This window comes from Solea senegalensis, linkage group LG20, assembly GCF_019176455.1.
Source record: "Solea senegalensis isolate Sse05_10M linkage group LG20, IFAPA_SoseM_1, whole genome shotgun sequence".
NCBI lineage: Eukaryota > Metazoa > Chordata > Actinopteri > Pleuronectiformes > Soleidae > Solea > Solea senegalensis.
This window is the reverse complement of record NC_058039.1, coordinates 13,450,226-13,470,419: the sequence shown is the minus strand read 5'-3', so window position 1 is coordinate 13,470,419 and position 20,194 is coordinate 13,450,226. Positions and strand designations below refer to the sequence as shown.

The window sequence follows — 20,194 nt, the reverse complement described above, 5'->3', positions numbered from 1 at the left end:
TAGTGAGCTAATATAAAATGTCAAAGTAAATCAAAGTAAAGAAGAAGACATGTCTAACCTGGAGCTTTAATTTTTTCCCTTAAAAATCAATTTTTGAACCTTGAGAACATTGCAATTAAGGCGGTTTAAGCATTTATTTCTTCATACTGCTCTGTTTGTAAAGAATATCAAGTGGCAGAAACGCTTCCTACCTGTAGAGGGCAGCGTTACACCTCTCAGTGTACAACCTGCTGGATGAGAAGATGAGAAGAAGACATACCCACGCTCTGCAACAAGCTACACTGGATACTGTAAATAATGTAGTGGTTATATAATAGTCTGTGTTTTGGTTTTGGAGCCTGTTGGTAAAAACGCGGAGTCGCATTCCTATTTTTCTTTATCTGCAAAAGTCTCGCATAGGGATTTTGGAGCCAACATGGCGGCTACGGGAAGTGCCGATGGACACCAGCATCTGGCCACCAATCAAGTCCCGTCTGTCCAAGAGTCTGGCGCGGTAAAAATTTCCTGCACGTTGTCACGGCATTTTACTTTCTTAATAATGCATTATTAAGGTAGACTGCAACCAGAGCTGCTCTTAAACTGGCGCAGCGGTCAGTCGGTGTTCTTTAGGAACATATTTACACGGTAAACACGAGCTAACTTTAGCGGGCTAACGAGCACACGCACAGCTAGCGGTTAGCCTAGTAACGAGTGAGCTAGTTGTCCTGTGTTCGGGTTATTGAGTTTGTAAATATCATGTTGTCATAACATGCATGGGTTTAATGAAGCGACTCGTATTGGGACGAGTAAGGTCAACATTGTCACGCTAATGCGTGTTTGCGGGTGTTATAGCAGCAGCAAAGCAGTTAGCCTGGCTGTGTTTACACTGCAGCAGAACCAGTGTCCACAGTCGGGCTAACTTAATTTTAAACACGGACAACAGCTGTTGTCAAGATTTTATTTCTCTAAACTAGTTTTGGCCAGTACACTTACACACACGCATTATTGTGCACTGTAATAGTTTGAAACCGCTTCTCTGAATAGTTTCCTGCATGATTTCATGCATGTGTGCAAGAATGTTTACTTTAAAACTGTTGTTTTAGCAAACCGAACACCTCAAATATTAGGTGTGAGAATCACAGGGTGATTCACGGTACGATAGGCAATACATGGTCCACGATACCAAATAAACACCCAGGCATTTTTGAAAACAATCATACAACTTAATGTTCAGAAATCTGAACTATCCCTTGTCCTCACGACCCACCTAAGAGAAGACATGTATGTACAAACACACACACACCACTACTTCTGCTTTTTCCTTTATTTAACGGATCTGCATTCTCACACAACTGTCTTGTTTTGTCCACAAAACCAGAAGTTATTCAGTTTTAATGATTTCTTTATTATATGGAGCAAAGCATACCAAACCAGAAAATATTCCCATTTAAGGAGCTGAAACCCCAGAAAGCTTGTTTGAATTATTTAAAGAAAAACTCAAATTTATGAATCAAAATAGTTCATGATTATTTCAAAGTTCTATTTTTGCAACCCTAAACTTAAGCCAACTGATTAAGTTATTTTCTTTGTTCTGTGGTGATTGTTGTTAAGTGCTGTGGAATATGAAGAGTTATCAAATTCCATCATTGTCTTTTAAAGCCAGTGATATCACTTTACTGTAAGTAAAATGTTGAGGTTAACAGTACAAAAAAAAAAGAAACAATCAAGCATTAGACATTTATTATGTTGATTATCATTCTCAGGTAAAAGAGGAGATGGATGCGGAGTCCATGGACGCTGTTTCAGAGGCAGAAGAAAAAGTGGATGTTGTTCAGGGTTCTCCTCCTTGTCCATCTGAACAATTAGAGGAGGATGCATCTGTTGCTGCTGATAAAGAAATGGAAACTAAAGCAGATATGGTCCCTTCTCCTGCATCTGTAGCTCCTCAAAGTCCATCGCCTTCACAGTCGACATCGTCCTCCACCGACCAGACATTCATGACAGTTTTATTTCATGGTGATGAGCCAGAGGGGACAACTGTGGAAGGTTCCATGAAAGAGGAAGAAGACGTAGAAAAGGACAACAGTGTTAAAGGTGAGGACACAGAGATGGACACAACTTCTGATCACAAGGAGGATACAACAGATACAACGTCTGATCTCAAGGAGGAGATGACAGACACAACGTCTGATCTCAAGGAGGAGATAACTGACACAGACGGTAACGTGGACCCAGACATTGAATCTAAGGATACACAGGAGGACAGCGAGCCTCGTAGCTGTAATCTGAGGGTCTCTACAGCTGCTGACCTGGACGAGATGATGGACATTGGTACAGTGGATCAGATTGAACAAGAAGCTCAGATGAAACAGGACGAGGAAGAGAGGGATTCCAGCAGCCGCTCACCTGGAATTTCAAACACAGGTAAAATGACATGAGTGTTTGTGTGTTTCACATGCTCCTGTTGGAAAGGAGGTTGACCTTTTGCAGGTCACCTGATCTTAACAATGTATTAATGTCAATGTTTTAATTTTTCCTCTCAGTCTCTGGTGCAGAGGAGGAAGACGACATCAAACCCACCATATTACCACTAGCACAATCAGAGGATCAAGAGGAGGACGTGAAGGTCGATATAGACATGATGCAGTCCAGCTCGTCTCCATTGTCTGTAGCTGCGACCAGTACAGGTGAGCCGCTGCAGATCATCTTCCTGATACTGTTTTATAGGAATTGAAAAAGTGGTTGACAGAAGGAAAAACTGGTTTTAGCCACTTATCAAAAGGCTCACCATACATAATATACACCTGCATAACTCTGTGATACCATAGGGGTTATATTCTGTGCTCAATCTCACCTTCACACAGCCTTTGCTGACTCGAAACTGAAGTCTCTAAGCCGCTTACTCTCCCTGCACCCAATTCCATAGAGAAAATCAGTGTTTTTAGCTCTCCAGGCTACAGCAGTTGCTAGTCCACTGCTGCCTCGTTTGGTAACTTAGATAGGTCTGTCACTTAGGTAGATCTGAACAAAGGATTCCAAACACAAAATCTCAGAATAACATAATTGAACTTGAAATGGAGGCAGCAGCAGATAAACGATTCCTGTGACATAAAATCATTGATTTTCTCTGTGGACTTTGGTGCAGAGAGAGCAGTTTTCAAACTTAATTATCTGCTCAGAAAAGATTAAATAATGCAAACATATTGTTAAAATATCATAGACCTAAGCAGGAGCGGATATTATTTGGTGAGCCTTTGGACTAGTGGTAATAATCACATCCATGTTTTAATTTTTTACACTTGTACTTGTCACAATTAAGCAGTCTGTGTGTTGCTTATGTTCCTGTAGGAACAGGCAGCTCATCGCCAGTGACCACTGTGAATGGGATGAAAGTAGTAAAACTGTCGTTGCCAAGATTAGACACTGTAAGTATGACAGGTATTTCTGTGCTCAACAGAAATGTCTAATTTCAGCTTGTGGAGACTGTTGGTTTTTCATTTTGCCATAGAAGTTGACTTGAAGTTTAAAGTTTAAGTTCTTGTCTTTCTCTCCTTCATGTAGACGGGATTAGGGGCAGATCAGACAGTCAAGTGTTCTCCGTCACCGCCTTTGGTCAAGGTGAAGGACGAGCCTGAAGACGAAGAGTATGAGCAGGCTCTGAATTCCTCCACATCCACAGCCAGTGTGAAGGAGGAGCCAAACACGACCAAGGTGAGTCGAACACTTTATTCACAGGGATTTATGGAGAAGTGGGCTTGTCGTCTTGCGTCAAGAATCCTCAACATGGCAAAACACATTAACCACTCCATCCTAAACACTTTATCTTTATTTTGATTAATTGATAAAAAAATATTGTTTTTTTTATCTGTGTTTCCCAATCCTAATCATGCTGATATCTTCCAATTTTTGTCTTGAAATCAAAGATTTTGGGTTTACTGTAAAACAGTAAACAGACAAACAAACAATAAACCCAGTACATATTCACATTTAAGAAGCGGAAATGAACTTTCACGACTATATTATTACCATCAGCTATGTCCTAAAATATGTCTCGTTCTCGACCCTCATTCAGGATTTGGTTTGATTTTACTCATTGTTCTCACTGTGGATCCAGAATCACGATCCAGAATGACCTCTGTGTTGCTGTTGTTTCGTGTCTCATGTCCACAACAGGACCTGAAGATCGGATCCGTCTACTCTGTGACTCCTGCTACTGAGTCCCACCAACTGCCCGTCATCCACCCGTCGTCATCATCGCACATATCCTGTTCCAACTGCAAGAAGACCCTGGTGAAGGGACAGACAGCTTTTCAGAGGAGGGGCTGCACGGAGCTCTTCTGTTCCACCCTCTGCCTCACCACGTCTCTGCCCAGCGTTAAAACAACCAACAAGATCTGTATCAACTGCCAAAAGTAAGAAGGGGTCTGGGTTTCATCCCCTTTTAAGATCTGGTAGAACAACTGAACTAAAAATCTGTGTGCGCTCTCTTAGGGTGATACTTCGTCCTCAGGACATCATCCTGGCACCAGATGCTAAAGGAACTACGAAGGAATGCTGCAGCCAAAGTTGTTTGACCTCATTCAACTACAAGAGAAAGGCCTCCGCCAGTAAATCAGCACAACCAAAAGGACCACAGTCTCTCTGCAGCATGTGCAACAGATTCTGCTCCGTAAGTCAAACTGAAAAGACCTGCGACTTCCCTTATCAACAGTTTCCTAAACTGTTTATTTGTGCCTTTATAATGATAATATAACCATTATAGTTCCCCATAATTCGAGGCAATGTCTTCAGATCTCCTGTTATGTTTGAATAATATTCTAAAACCTCACATAATTGAATCTTTTCCTTTTCCCCTAAAGCTAAGTTTGCACTCGCTCACAGGATTTTCAGCTAGATTTTCTGAGTACTGATGAGTTTTGTAAGGTATTCAGGTGTTTCTAATTAAATATTCATTGATATTATTCATTGAATAATCCAGTGAATAATGGAATACTCATGATGCATGCAGAACCCAATTTAATTTCTAGAATGCTGGAAATTAAAACCACACCAGCCAATCAGAAATTATGGCTGGAACGGAATGAGAACACAACAGCAGTTCATCAGACACAGATCACAGATAGCACTGCTACAGTCAAATTTCCATAATTACTGTTCTGTTCTTCTGTCACTGCCACGTTAACAGAGCAAACACGAGGTGATCCTGAGCGATAACGTCCACAAGCTCTGCAGCGACGCCTGCTTCAGCCGCTTCCGCTCGCTACGCAACCTGGCCATGGCCGGCTGTGCCAACTGCGGCTCCTACTGCCACAGCAAACCCCTGCTGCTGAAGATGGAGGGCGGCAACAAAACCCTGTGCAATGCAACCTGTCTGGCCAAATACAAGGAGGTATGGAAAACATGTGGGTCTTAAACCAAAAACCTGGGATGGATTACACTACTCGGAAATGTGTCTAATTAGTGTGTCTAATTAAACGTGTCTAATTAGTTGAATATTAATGAAATAATCCCCCACCCCACAAAGAGAATACACGTGTGTTCTATTTTTGCCGGATGACGAAACACAGCTACAACATCCATCAATTTTTTACTGCTTTATCCTCCACAGGAGGGTTGTGGGGTGTGCTGTGCCAATCTCAGCTGTAATAGGGCGATAGGCGGGGTCACACCCTGGACAGTTCGTCAGTCCATCGCAAGGCCACATATAGAGACAAACAACCATTCACTCACACTCTCACACCTACAGTCAATTTAGAGTGACCAATTGACCTTATCCCCATATTGCATGTTTTTGGACTGTGGGAAGAAGCCGGAGAAAACCCACGCACACACGGGGCAACAGATACAACATTAACAACATTTTTTTTCAGAAGCTCCCGTGTTGACACAAACTACTCCTGCAAATCCAGTGTTTTCTTCTCGTTGTCCAGTTGGTCGGTGACCACATCTTGTTTTTTTTACAGTACAGATGTAGTTTTTGAATTACCACATTACCGATTTCTTATGGGTCCAGTTGTCCGGCCGTGCCGCACGCTGATGAGGCACAGCGATGGATCGAGCACATACAGCAACAGCTGAACAGAGCTGTCACGCGACGCACCATGTGTTTCTCCTCACGGTTACTTGTGTTATACTCACCCTCCTGTGATAAAAGCGAGCCATGCAGCCCTCACTGAGTAATCTGATACTGAATGCATGACAGTGGTTCCAATAAAAAGCAAGGGAAAATGCCTTTTACGTCAACATAATAGTTGCACAGAAGAAGAAGTTAAAACAAAGTGAATCTTCACTTCTTTTTTTCTTTTTTTTAATAAATATTTCTTACAGAAAACTATGGTAACCCAGCCTTGCACCATGTGTCGAACTACCCGTTTGCTGTCCGAGACTGTCGACAACAAAAACAATGATGACTCTGTGAACCTCTTCTGCAGCAGCAGCTGTGTGATGGCGTTCATGGTTCAAACAGTCAGTGCATCAGGTACCACATCATTAAAAGTTTTTATGACTTTTTTTTGTTTACATTTAAAGCATCATTAGCCTTTGGTTAAACATTTCATGTTTTTTTTTTTTTTACAGGTGCCAGAGTGAGCTGTGATAATTGTGCCAAAAACAGTATGCCAGCGTACCACCTGGCGATGTCAGACACCACCATCAGGAACTTCTGCTCGCTACCATGTGTCATGGCTTTTCAGGTAATTGTGTCAAAATAAACTTCACAATAAGCTTTTAAAAGCCAGCTTACTTCATCCATGTCTGCGTTTCACAAAGCATTCATTCAGTCAATGGTGGTAAAGAGGTGGTTTTACACGTATGTGGTTTCACTATTTCACTGTTTTCACGTACAACAAAGCCTGAGCGACAGGCACGCAGTGTAGAGTGCGGGAGATTCATTCCACAAATAGAGCTGCACGTTGATCTGCAGCAAAACACAAATTTAGAGATCTTTCATGTTACTCTGTTAATTTCACTAGCAGAACAAATGCGGCTATGGGGATGACTGCATTATTTTATTTTAAATTAATGATCCTTTTCTTATTAAATTGTTCAAATATGTTGTCAATTACAAGTAGACTTCTCAATGTATTGGTTGGCTAATGTGGCTGAATTTGCCTTAGCCAATAATTATTTATTATTTATTCAACTTATTAATGTAAATGTACACTTTTGTGTTTCAGAAACTTCATAAATGGTTCTATGTCATTAAACTAACTTTTATGAGTTCATCCCAAATCTTGTTTCATGTATTTAATATTTAGCTTATATATCATTTTCATGTATTTGAAATATATATAAGTGTACTGCAGTAAAACTGCTAAAGTTGCTAAGTTGCAACTGTATAAACTTAAATAATAAGAACAATCAAATTATACACATTTGTGACATGGATTTTAGAACAAGTTGGAAACTCCATATTAACATGACTATATTAAACAAATTCTGCAGGGTTTCTTTCTTAGCTGTAAATGCTACATTTCACTATATAAGCTTTTTTATCCCTAACACAAGTTTGAGGGAACTATTAGGAACATTATCGTGTTTAAATTTGCAGTGGCTCACAAACGTGACTCTTGTGTTGCAGGAAAAGTTCAAAAAGTCCCCCAAACAGGTGAATGTTTTCACCAAGCTGCCTGTTGGATCCTCACAAATCCAGTCAGTCACTTCCACACAGCCCGAGAGAGACGTCTCCAAAGAGCCGCCCATACTGGACTGTGGACAGTGTCACCGCAACATCAACTTCAAACCTGAGATCATCCAGATCAAGGTAAAGTGCTCTGTATGTGTGTGTGAAGTAGGAAATGCTTATATTTGATATAACAAGGAAGTAACGCCACAATATAACGTCATCCTGATGAGTCTGATTCATCTGTGACAAATATTACCAGCAGCTCCCATAGGCAAAAGGTGCCTTACACCCTGTACAGGTGGCTAGTCCATCACAGGGCAAACATACAGAGACAAACAATAATCTAGAGTGTCCAATTAACATAATCTGCATTTTTTTGACTGTGGGAGGAAGATGGAATACACAGAGAGAACCCACGTGTACACAAACCACACAAAAAGGCCTTCAGTACCAACAGGATACGAACCAGTGAGAGTGGTGCTTATCACAAGATTAAGAATAACGTGAATGTTGGGGACCTGAAGAAGAAGAAACGGAGCTTATATATAATATAATTCCTGTAAATCCTGCACTGTTTTTGTACTAGATGTACTTAAAAAACGTACAACTCTTAAATATAAGAAAAAGGAAAATATGAGATAAAAGTAAACTATGTGAGTGAAATAAAGTATTAAATGTTAGCAAAAACATACACAGCTATACAAGAACGTAATAATATTACAATAATATATAAAAACATAATAATAAAGTGTCACGTGTAACATAAACAAACCAAATCAATCCAAGTTCCAATTGAATATGAAAATCATCATAAAAGTTCGATGGAAGTATCAGTCAGTCAATGTATCCAGATTATGCTGAGAACTGGTTTGTATTTGAACCTTTGCCCTGTGTTTTGGGCATGCTTGTGAATGGAAACACAACAGTGACATGTGGTATTGTTTGTCTCCTGTGTGTGCGCAGGACAAGATGTTGTTCATGTGCAGCGTGGAATGTTGTCAAGAGTATAAGACGGCCAACTTTGTGATGAGCCTGTGTGACTACTGCAAGGTGGAGAAGATCACCAGAGACGTCAAACGAATCCACAAAAAAGACTGCTACTTCTGCAGCGACGGTGAGGACGCTGATGAACCTGTTATGGAAGGAATAACGATTGTTATCGCCACTGATAACAATGAGGCTACATACTGTACATACCACTCATTTCAAGATTAAAGATGATCTATCATTAGGATTTCAAAAAACAGGAAACCAGATGCTTTAAATCCTGGGGTCATGTGGATTCAGAAATTTGTTTTGTCAAGGTATAACACAGGAAAAGTATTGAGCAGTTGCAGGAGAGTAGATGAATTATAAAACAAGTGGTACATTGATTATTGAATAAAAGAAAGAAGTCAAAGCTTCATATATATATATATATATATATATATATATATATAGCGTATACATATAGCTAGACTTGATGGGCTAAGTCGAAGATAATTTAAGAAAATTCAAATAGATAATGAATGGAAGAAAAAAAAACACCCAAACCTATGCTAAACCATAAAAATTTTACATTTTTAAAAGAAACCTGAGTCATGTGGATGAAGCTTTAAACATAAAAGTCTTATTTGGGTTCCTCTCCTCTTCCTCCCTCCAGGCTGTAAGCTCCTCTTCAAACACGACTTGGCTAAAAACTGGGGCAAACACTGTAGCTCGTGCGTCTACTGCCACTGTGTCTCCAAGAAGCTGGTGACGGCTCAGTACGGAGGCTCCACAGAGGAGTTCTGCTCGGAGGAGTGCAGGTCCAAATACACCATGCTCTTCTGCCATGTAAGTCTTTTCATTTATTTATTTTTTTTAATTAAAGTCACTAGTTACATATAGAGACGATGCTGATCTTGGTTGCCATCCACCTGCCATTTTTCTCACAGGTCGCCAAGTGTGACACGTGCGGCTCCAAAGGGAAACTGAAGCAGAGTCTCCCTCTGCTGGGGGAGGTCAAATACTTCTGTGATCTGACTTGTCTGCTGCAGTTCTGCTGCGATAAAGTGGCCACACAAGGTGAGGTCTTCAAACGTGTGAATTATTTATTTGTAATGTCTGACTTTTTTTTTTTTTTTAATATATATTCCTTGTCGTTTGGTACATAAAATGTCAGAAGACGTTGAAAAACTTCAGTCGCACCAAACATACCAATGCCTGACTTGATTGCCTGTTAACTCAACCATAACTGTTCTTCTAGTCTTCAGAGCAGGATAACTAACACCTGTGTGTGTGTTTGTTTGTTTTAATTGGATCGACAGGTACAGTTGAGGACGACACACCCATCATCGCCAATGTTGTCTCACTTGCAGGCCGTCCAGTGGAAAACAGCAATTCTTCTGACCAGCAAAACACAAGGCAAACACGGTCGAGAACAGGTATTTATGTGCCGCGTGTCATCGTGTACAATAATAATAAAAAACTAGGTTATATTTACTTGCAATCAATTGCGAGTGTTGATTGTAAATAATTCAGAATTTTCTTTTGTCTCCACAGGCTCAAAGTCAAAGAACTCTACACATGTAAGTTGATGATTTGTGTGTTTAAAAACGAATGATGAAAGACACGCTTCTGTCTTTAGAGCTGATAAATCCTCGGGAGAGTAATTTGTAAACAAGATCCAATGACCTGGACATCTACAAAGACTTCACAGACGCTATGGTTTTAGAATCGTTTGTAAATACTAGTGTTAGCTGGTGTTGAATACAGATACGAAAGAATGTTATTGATCCACAAACCAAAATCATAAATTTTTAAAGATTTCTCTCTTATATGGAGCAAAGAAACCTGAAAATATTCACATTTAACGAGCTGAAATATCAGAAAATGGGTTCTTAATTGTTGAAAAAACACTCAAACTGATTAATCGATTTTCAGCATAGATATAGCAGAAACATATTTAATATGTAAAATAAGTATGAAAATCTATCAAATAACGACTAAAAAATAAACTTGTGAGTATTGAAGATGATTCATTCTGGACATTTATTTGTTTCTTGTATAGACCAGTATTCAGACTGAAAGGGCTCCTCCTCCTCCTCCTCATCAAAAAATACTGAAGAACAAGGCTCTTCTCTGTCGACCGCTGGTGCAGAACAAAGGAGTCTCGTGTAAGATTCAGACGGCTGATGTTGAATCACAGACAGGTAAGCAGCCACACACCTGTTTCCTGATACAGAATAATTTCTCTTTATGTTCCTAAAACCATGTTGTTGTCCATCTTGTTTTTACTCGGGTTAATCTAGACATTGTTTATTTTTCTTTTTTATAGATCAATCTTTCCCAAGAATGATGATTGTGCCTGTCCCAGTGCCGGTGTTTGTCCCTGTGCCCATGAGCATGTACAGCCAGTACACACCCAGACCTGTGGGCCTTCCACTACCAGTACGTCAAAACTCTTAAATTCAAGATATTTATTGTCATATGTTCAGTTAAGACAGACTGTCACACTGCATAATGAAATTCTTAATTTGCACGTCCCCCTAATCACAAAAAAAATCTATTTATATAAAGTAAACGCAGTATCAGAAAATAACAATATATACAAAACAAAGTAATTGCCAGGGAGATGACGCAAACACATCAGCCACAGAGGGCGCCATGTTACATATCACACATATGCCGAAAAGTTTGAACCGAAAATGCCAAATGAGGTTTTAAATAAAAAAAGACAAAGACAGTTTTAAATTCAACGTGTGCCTCAGAAATCAGCATTACAGACTCAAATCATACTCGTCTTATATTTATGTCTCTAAAATGAATTCATACATTCATACTCCACTCACCTGCCCCCCACAGGTGCCTGTGCCCATCCTCCTTCCTGTGACAACAAACAACGCTGAGCGCATCATAGACACCATCAAGGAGATCAAGGAGAAGATCCCGTCAGACCCTTTCGAGGCCGAGCTCATCCTCATGGCAGAGATGGTGGCAGAGCAAACTGAGGCGAGCAACAAAGATGAGAAACCAAAGGCCAAAGTGGTGGAGAAGAAGACAGAGAGACATGAAGCACCTGCGCCAGATGGTGGGAGAAGTTTCAGGACTGGATGAACAATTCATGACCATGTTGCTCTTTATCATTCGCCTGTTTTTTTTCTTACAGACCATACCAGTAACTACAGCGACGACTTGGATACAGACGAATTGGCCAGTTTTCTCAACAACTGGGAGGACAACTCCTCTGATGCAGGAATCAGGTCGCCGAGTCGACTGTATACACAAGAGAAGCTCAACCCGATGGTAGACGTTCCTGTGGGTCTCCACAACGAGCCTTACTCTGAGCCCACACCTCCTGCTCCACCTCCCATGGACATTGAAGCTGACTTCACAGTCGGTGAGGAGATCTCCACGCTCCTTCACCCATGTTTTCAGAGTTAATTTGAAAGCTTTTTTTTGTAACACCAGCTTGTTTTTGATGTTTCCCGCACTGAAATGATCAGACACTCTGGAGAGGATGGCCCTGCTGAGAGAGCGTTCCCAGCAAACTCCGAGTCCTCCGCCAACAGCCTCACGACGAAGACAAGCTCCCAGGAAAGCCAGAGAAAAGAGGGTAAATTTAATCTAGATTTGGTTCCATGTATGGGTTTATAGTTAACCTACTTGTCCTTAAACCATCTCTCTGTCATCTCTCTGCCTCCACCAAGGGTCGTAAGTGGCAGCGATCATCTAAAGCAACTGAAGAGTCGTCTCCGAAAGGCTCTTCCAAAAAGTCTGTGGCCTTAGAAACACCAAAACTGCAGAGTCAGTATGGAGTGGACGCTTGGAAGCGATGGATCCAGTGGAGACAAACTCAGCCAAACCTGGCAAAGCCACGCGTTGGTTGTAAGTTTCTGTTTCTTCTTTTACCTTTTCATTTTACCAATGAGATGAGGTTTTGCAGGGTTTTAGATGCTCAGAACAGTTTGGACAAAGCTAAATAAATATTCTTTGCAACAATGTTGTGCAAATGGAAAATGACTGCAGTGTTTTTGAGTATACTGTTCAGTTAAATGGCCTTAAAATAAATACTGTTTACATAACAACATGTGATTGTGCATTATATGAATATTTATATATACGAAGTTGGTGAGTGGCAGTGATGGTGTTAGGCTGCATGTTTTTTGGCCTGATTTAGAGCAGCCACAACTCTGGGGTAGAAGATTTCTGAGATTAAAATGTCTTTTACAAGTGACCCTAAAGATCTGCTCAATCTGGATTAACACATTCAGCACTCAAGACAAACCGTAAAATAGGAAACATGGTGAAACACAGTTAAAAGAACAATGACAGATAAAAGCGCGATTAAAAATCGAGAGATATTTAGCACCATTTTATCCCCCACCTCACTGTAATGTGAATGGGGCATTGGATTAAGGTTTATCAGTGTATTTTATCTGTTACCTTTAACATCATTTTTTTAAAATATTGCTTCAAAATCAAACGTGAATATCTTCAGAGATGACTTTGAAACCGTTCATATCTCAATCCCAGCACGTCCCATGGAGTTAAAGGAGGACCTTCTCAAATGCACCACAGCCGAGCTGAGTTACGGCCTGTGCTGCTTCATCTCGGAGGTGAAACGACCAAACGGAGAACCGTACTCGCCTGACAGCCTGTTCTACCTCTGCCTCGGCATCCAACAGGCAAGAAAAGCCCTCTTCTCATTATGTTGTTGCAGTGCTAGTGACTGACGGGACATTTGTGTTGACGAGCAGTTTTGACAAGGAACCATAGTCTTAATTTTCATCACCTTTTCTAAACCTGGAGCCCTTTTTTCCTCTCTGCAGTACCTGTTTGAGAACGGTCGGGTGGAGAACGTATTCACAGATCGCTTCTACCAAAAGTTCTCCACTGAGTTCACCAGTTTGCTGAAAGGCTTCAAACCTTCGATCACAGCCAGTGGTGAGTTGTCACTGACGTCCTCATTCTGTCAGTTTATTCTGTCTTTAGCTAAGACGTACCCACTCGTACGTATCCCGCCTCTCTCTACAGGATACGTTCATTCCCGCGTGGAAGAGGAGTTTCTCTGGAATTGTAAGCAGTTGGGCGCCTACTCCCCCACCGTCCTCCTCAACACACTGCTCTACTTCTGCTGCAAGCTCTTTGGCTTCACCACGGTGGAGCAGCACCGCCAGCTGTCCTTTGCCCACGTTATGCGCTGCACCAAAACCAACCTGGACAGCACCAAGACCACATTCCTGCGCTTCTACCCGCCGCTATCCACAAATGAGACAGACTCAGGTACAAATATGTAACACAGCGCCAAAATGTGTTAAAAAGTTGCAAAATCATCATTATTTTAGCAATCGTGTGTCTCCCAAAGAGATAAAAAGTGTTGTGCATTTGCTATAAAGCTGAACTTGTGGAGTTTTTCAATGCATGTCATGAATCTGAGTCCAAATCTGTTCTTTGTTAGGGTTGTCTGCCACTAAAGATAATTTTAATCATCGCTTAATCTGCTGGTTTGTCCTCAGATCCAGAGGTTCCAGCCAAGAGGCGTAAAGAGGATGAGGGTAGTAAAGAGGATATTCTGGAGATGGTGGAGAACACGGAGAATCCCCTCCGCTGTCCTGTTAGACTCTATGAGTTTTACCTTTCCAAGTGGTGAGTATCATGAAGCGCTTCTCTGGCCTTTTCAGCACATGCGGTCCAGGAGATCTGGACTTAAATCAATAACTAGGTTTCCATAGAATTTAAACCACATTTTCAAAAATCTGGTAAAAGATAATCTGTATTAAAGGGGGCCAATGGACCCAACTAGTGAGTATGATACACTCAGGGAAAGACGAGTCGATGAAATGGAGGAATTAAAGCACTGTCTTTCTAAAAGTAGTCATTTGCAGGGTTCCCACGGCTCCTTGAAATCCATGAAATGTGAATGTGCAAAATGTTTTTCAAGGCACTTGAAAGTTATTGAAAATTGCTCTAATTAGACGCGGGTCATTGAAAGTGCTTGACGTTTGTGCAAGAAATAAGTTACAAGTTGATATTTAGGTAAATGTCTACCTTGTTTGTTATGACGCCACCTACTGTTTCATGCCATTGATTGCTTGGTGTAGATACACTAGACTAGACCTACACAGAGCAAACGTTGAGTCACAATTATCAGTGGTGATGCCTGGGAAATGCAAATTCCAAGATCTCTGGCTCACCAAAGATGATTACAAAGGCTGACTTGTCCATGATCCCAAGGACAATCACTTGTCCAGGTACAGAGCAGCTCTCACAAGTTGTCCTCCCATCTTAAGCTGTGTCCGTACATTCGATCCTAGGAAGTCCTTGAAAAGACCTTGAATTTGATGTCAACCAAGGTGTGGGAACCCTGTATATAGCTTGTTCCTCATATCCATTCAATTACGGTCACAAAACTAGGACTCAAATTAAACATAAATGTCCTTCTCAACTGTCTCCCACAGTTCGGAGTCAGTCAAGCAGCGTACCAATGTGTTCTACCTTCTCCCTGAGCGCTGCTGCGTCCCCAACAGTCCGCTGTGGTTCTCGTCCACTGCGCTGGACGACAGCACCATGGACGCCATGCTCACCCGCATCCTCACCGTCAGGGAGCTGCATCTCACCACGAGGAAAGACAGAGAGACTAAACCCAACAGCACAGAGGACCCAGCATTTATACCTAACGAGGAGGAAGAGGATGAGTCAGAGTGATGATGGAAGAGCAATCACAAAAGAAAAAAAACAAAAAACAGAAGTGACCTTGTATCGGTGTAGCAGTGTGTGGTGGAAACGGTTGTAGATTAACTGAAAAGACCCAAGAATCATGAATGAGCACTTAGAAGTCTCACATACTGTACATGATGTGCTGAATCATGCAAACTCGGCTCCGGCTCACCAGGACACACAAGTGTTTAATTTCACACCATATGGTTGCTTTTCATCGATAACGCTCCTTTTGTTTACTTCCATGTGTTATGAGACTGTGCAACTGTGTGTGTGTGTTTTTTTTGTGATAGGTAAACAAGTCAACATTGAGGAGCTTAAAAGCTACAATTAAAAACAAATGAGATTATTCTTTTTTTTTTTGCGTTTTGTAGTGAATGTCCATGCCAGGAGACGAGCTGAAAACATTTCTCTCTAGTTTGTGTAAAATCACCCGTGAAAACCCTCTCATGTCATGATTTCAGTCCCTTGATCGAAAAACAAACAAACATTGGTGGCCAATTTTTATATTAGTATTGTTGGAAAGCATTTTATAGTCTAATATCTTGTTGTTTGATTTCTTTTTCAGACAACTTTACTTTGAAAAGATTAAAGGTACATTGTGTAAAAATTTGAGACGTTGATAGGTGAAGTTGCATGTTGTTGCTGAATATCTTTCACCTTTCCATTCCAAGTGGAGAATTGTTGTAGCCTTCAGATTAATCGAATCTCAAAAGAGCTTTAGTTTTGTCCATTGTGGGCTAATGTAAAAACATGCTCATTTAAAATGGAGGGATAAATTTATGTATATAAATTTAAGAGGCTGAGATAATGCAGCAACAATCAGACATTTATACACTTACAAAAAAGTGTAATTATTGTATCTTTAATTTCTGCCAAATCAAACATGACTTCACTTAAATTTTACACACTGGACCTTTAAGTCACTAGCCTTTAAAACGAGTGAGTCTGTAATTTATCATCTTTCATGTTCTTACTGTTCACCGCAACCCTTGAAAGTGGCTGAATTTTGATCACCGTTCATGAGAAAATGTTTGGATTGATTTAAACACATTGAGTAAAATCTTTGCCGAGATTTGAATGCCATTCAATTTGAGGAAAAATTGTATCCTTTACAATTGAATGTGATGATAGCTGTTGAATGTGATGATAGCTTTTGAGTTATACATTTGAGAATGCTGTTTCATCTAGAGCAACATCCTGAGACATGGACATTTCTGCAAAATTATGACCCTACAAGTTCATAGAAATAATAAGAAGAATGGAAAAACAACACTCTCTTCCCTCATGTACATGTTGGTTATATTAACCCCCACTTCTCTGTATATTTTCTATTGTATGTTGTTTTTAAATAAAAAAAAGTTATTCAAAACAATGTTGTCTTAACAGGTGCAGAGATTTTTGCATTTAAGTGTTGAATATTTGCTTTCTTTCTTAGTTTTGACAGAATATACACAGAACTTGACTAAGAGGATTTGACTATTATTGAATTTAAATATTTCATACATTAGCCAAGTATATGTTTTGACAAGACAATTATAAACATTGGTGAGTCTTTAGGGATTGGCAAGTACATTTTTTTTCTTAGCAATTCAATATGGGTCCAAAACATCACATTTATTAAGAAAAACATGTTTTTTTTTCGACTACCCATTTATTACTCTACTAATCCAAAATGGTAAATTTAAGAGATGTGTTGTTTTAAAGTATTTTGAATTTACCACAGAATGTTACGAGTGTGATACAACTGCTCTTTCAATCAGTTAATTTTCTGAATTGTGCATGACTTTGTTTTTGTGAAGAAAAAAATATTTTGAATTCACTTACCGAGCTGGTACCGTGCCAGTTTTGGCCCAGGGGCCACCAGTTGCTGACCACTGCTTTATTGGGACACAACTATTGTAATTGGTTTACGTTTGAGTGTCCACTACTGCCCCTTCGCGGTCAGGCAGTGACGTTACACTCAGTGGTTGGCGTCGGTGGCTGCCGCGCGCAGCGGATGATGGGACGTCACGCGCACGCATTGACAACATGGGAAGATGGCCACCTGGGAGTTAGCTGCTTAGCCTCCTCTGTAACTGTTCCTGCTTCTGCTCCACCAAACTAAAACCAAGGTAAAAGTTTCTCTGCGCGAAAACTGCGCAATCCTGTGTTGCGTTTAAATTCGCCGGAAGCAACAGATGACAGTGTTCGTTTGGTGCTGTGAACGGACGCGTTTCTGGGTAATTAGTGGAGCATGTACTTATAGACTAGACGGGATGTACCCAAAAAGTGAATGTAAGGAGCATTTATGGGTACAAGTTGGGAACCGGCCTACTTTACATATTTCAAGGGTGCTGATTCCAAAAAAACCGGTACCCGAGCGAAATTTTGAGTTTTTGACCTTCTAATTTGCATATCAAAATGGCCGCCAAACTGCCTATCTTGCTCAGTCGTTGGACCATTTTCCCCAAGTTTTTTTGTAAGTAGGCAATCAAAGATGATGAATTAAGTGTCTAGATCTATAGTCTGGGGTCAGAGCAAGGATATAGTGGAGGCTCAGTGCCTTTTTTATGTATATATATATGCAAAATACCAACTTTTAAGGTGAAATTAAGCATTATTTGTGTCATTTTTTAAGGCCGACATAAATATTCAGTCAATATCACTCTTAAATGTTCCCAGTGTATATATGATATGTGATGTATTCCATATTACATAATAACTAAGAAAAACACCATTGCAAGTTGTCTGAGAATTTATTTTTTTATGCAAACAAAGCATAATGCTCTTAATTCAAACATCGAAAAACCCAAGTGAATAGGGAAAAAAAAACCATGAAACTTCCCTTGAACAGTTCTACAGATCACATCTTGTTTCTGTATATTTTCTTTCATGTTTCTAGCTGAATTGCTTTGCTTTCATCTGTCTTCTTCAGTAAGTTCCATAGGTCACTTGTTTTGGTAAATTGTTTTTATACCTTTCTAGTTTGCTTGTGTGCCATTTGTCTTTGGAATTTCATTTTGATTAGTATTTCTTTCTGCAGTCCTTTTCCAAGTTCTTTGGTTACCCATTGCCTTGGTATGCTTGAGGACTACAACTCCACATTTAAACAAGGACATTGGTCATCACTCTGACATGTACACATTGCAGTGCATAACAGCCCCGATTTTCGGCATTTGCACTGGCGTGTTGTGCATTGTTTTTTACAGGCACACCTGATCATTTCCAGGCAACTTTCAGGTATTGGGTTCTGTGACATAAGAATGGGCTGTAGTCCTGAATCACCATCTTTCCATCCCATGTCCAAGGGTGAAGGAAGCTCAGGTGTGGCATAGTGAGCATTTCTCCAAGCCATTGCCTGGTAGTGTACTCTCAGCAGATGGAAGTGGAGCGCATCGCTTGTAGGCGGCATTGCTTCTGGTTTACCTGTCCTGGAGAAAAGTATATGCCTTGCTGCATCAACAGAGTCTGTTTTATGCACATCATATATTCTGCAGACAAAAGCCTCTGAAGATCTTTGAGTCTCCTCCGTGAGATCACCAATTCCGAGGTTGCTGAGCAATTGATGGTGCATTTTCCAGACTTTCCATGATGTACTTTTGGTGTGACTTGCAATGTATGATGTGGTATCACAACCAGTTAGTGCATGAAATGCTACAAGGCTTGGTGCTGAATCATTTGGCAGTTTGTTAAAAACAGCATCAATTGGTATATATTGTGGCTTCCTTGTGGTACCAGACAACAGCCAGAGTTTTTTACATGCTACGTGTGGGAAATGGGAAACGAGAATCACAAGTACATCAGTGTCTCTAGATGACACGACTACTGTGTCTGACTGGCAGTGCACTGCATGTAATACCAATCGGGTATCTGCCTCTTCGTGTGTGGCTCTCAGATGAGTCAGGTTGGTTGTTGCTTTTGATGACCTAACCTCCGTCTCTTCGTCTCTGAACCCACCAGCAACTACTATCTCTTTATCATCCGGTGCCTGAGCACATAGTTCTTCAGAGAGTAGATTGGCAAGATCAGCTTTGTTGTCAGGGAGGGACAGGAAATTGGTCCAGTTTTTTGGAAGAGGCACATCACGACCCTCAACAAGTCGTCTGATTGGTTGAGCTGCTTTTGTGCGTCGTGTCCTGGTAGCCCCCTTGATGGTCTCTTCTCTGTATCTGTCAAACACAACGTCTATCCTTTAATAGTAACATCCTGCTTTCAACACTGCTCTGACAAATGTGTCGGCCAGATCCCCAAATGTTACTGCTTTGTCTGGCTTTCCAAGGGCAACCACAAGTGCCTGTCCATCTATGATGAGACAAGATGACATGTCGGGAAGTTCAATAGCCTCAGGACAGACTATGTCTTCAGTTAACTTATTTACTAATACAGACTTGTTTCCAGTGCGAAGTGTCCCATTCATTTCAGCAAGGGATATGGGAACTGGCAGAAGCTCGTGTTTTAGGACAGCTGGTAAGTCAACTGGACGACCTGCCTCATAGGCCGTAACAAGGCGTTTGAGAATGTTTCGGTCAGCCTTTATGACAGTTCTGTTGTCTTTGATTTTAGGATTTTTGGCCACTTCATACAGAGATGCAAATGTTTTAGCTTTGCTCTTATGTAGGGTTGCATGGATTGGGACCTCTGGTTTATCTTTGTCCTCAGGAACAATCATCCTTTTCTCAATGAATGAATTCACTTTTTCTTGTCCTAGGTCTTTGGCAGAAAGTAATGAGCTTTGGATAGCCTCTGTGGCAACGTCTTTCGTGGCGAGATTTTGCAATGAGCCTGAGGAGACTGAATCAAACACCTTGAACCCTTTGAAGACTAAAACCAATGCCATTTCGTCTCTGTTGTCTCTCTTTTCACGGGATTTGGTAGCTTCATTGTGGACCATGCTATGTACTGATCTAAATATTCAACTTGGTACGTTTC

At 40.7% G+C, this 20,194-nt stretch overlaps 2 protein-coding genes across 10 annotated transcripts in view; both read left to right on the top strand.

The window, feature by feature from the left end:
* The first annotated feature begins 224 nt into the window (after window positions 1–224).
* zmym4.1 (zinc finger MYM-type containing 4, tandem duplicate 1) lies at window positions 225–16,658 on the top strand. 3 transcript variants are annotated; one of them, XM_044052320.1, is made up of 27 exons: window positions 225–493; window positions 1,743–2,403; window positions 2,523–2,666; window positions 3,328–3,404; window positions 3,541–3,690; window positions 4,153–4,391; window positions 4,471–4,648; window positions 5,165–5,368; window positions 6,307–6,457; window positions 6,556–6,671; window positions 7,559–7,741; window positions 8,567–8,717; window positions 9,246–9,418; window positions 9,520–9,649; window positions 9,892–10,008; window positions 10,127–10,152; window positions 10,635–10,776; window positions 10,902–11,014; window positions 11,429–11,654; window positions 11,733–11,963; window positions 12,070–12,179; window positions 12,274–12,451; window positions 13,100–13,251; window positions 13,396–13,510; window positions 13,601–13,849; window positions 14,083–14,212; window positions 15,025–16,658. In XM_044052320.1, the coding sequence occupies exons 1-27, from the start codon at window positions 416–418 to the stop codon at window positions 15,269–15,271; spliced, it is 4,671 nt and encodes a 1,556-aa protein (XP_043908255.1). In that variant the 5' UTR covers window positions 225–415; the 3' UTR covers window positions 15,272–16,658. The 3 variants fall into 3 exon arrangements, with proteins under 3 accessions (XP_043908255.1, XP_043908256.1, XP_043908257.1); XM_044052321.1 differs by lacking the exon at window positions 225–493 and adding an exon at window positions 515–1,260; XM_044052322.1 differs by lacking the exon at window positions 225–493 and adding an exon at window positions 1,483–1,657.
* Window positions 16,659–17,299: 641 nt separating this feature from the next.
* Window positions 17,300–20,194, top strand: part of LOC122786194 — a 33,850-nt gene continuing 30,955 nt past the window's right edge. For all 7 annotated transcript variants that reach the window (XM_044052317.1, XM_044052315.1, XM_044052314.1 and 4 more), the window contains exon 1: window positions 17,300–17,397. The gene's annotated coding sequence lies outside the window, so the exon portion shown is untranslated. The remainder of the gene's footprint in view (window positions 17,398–20,194) is intronic.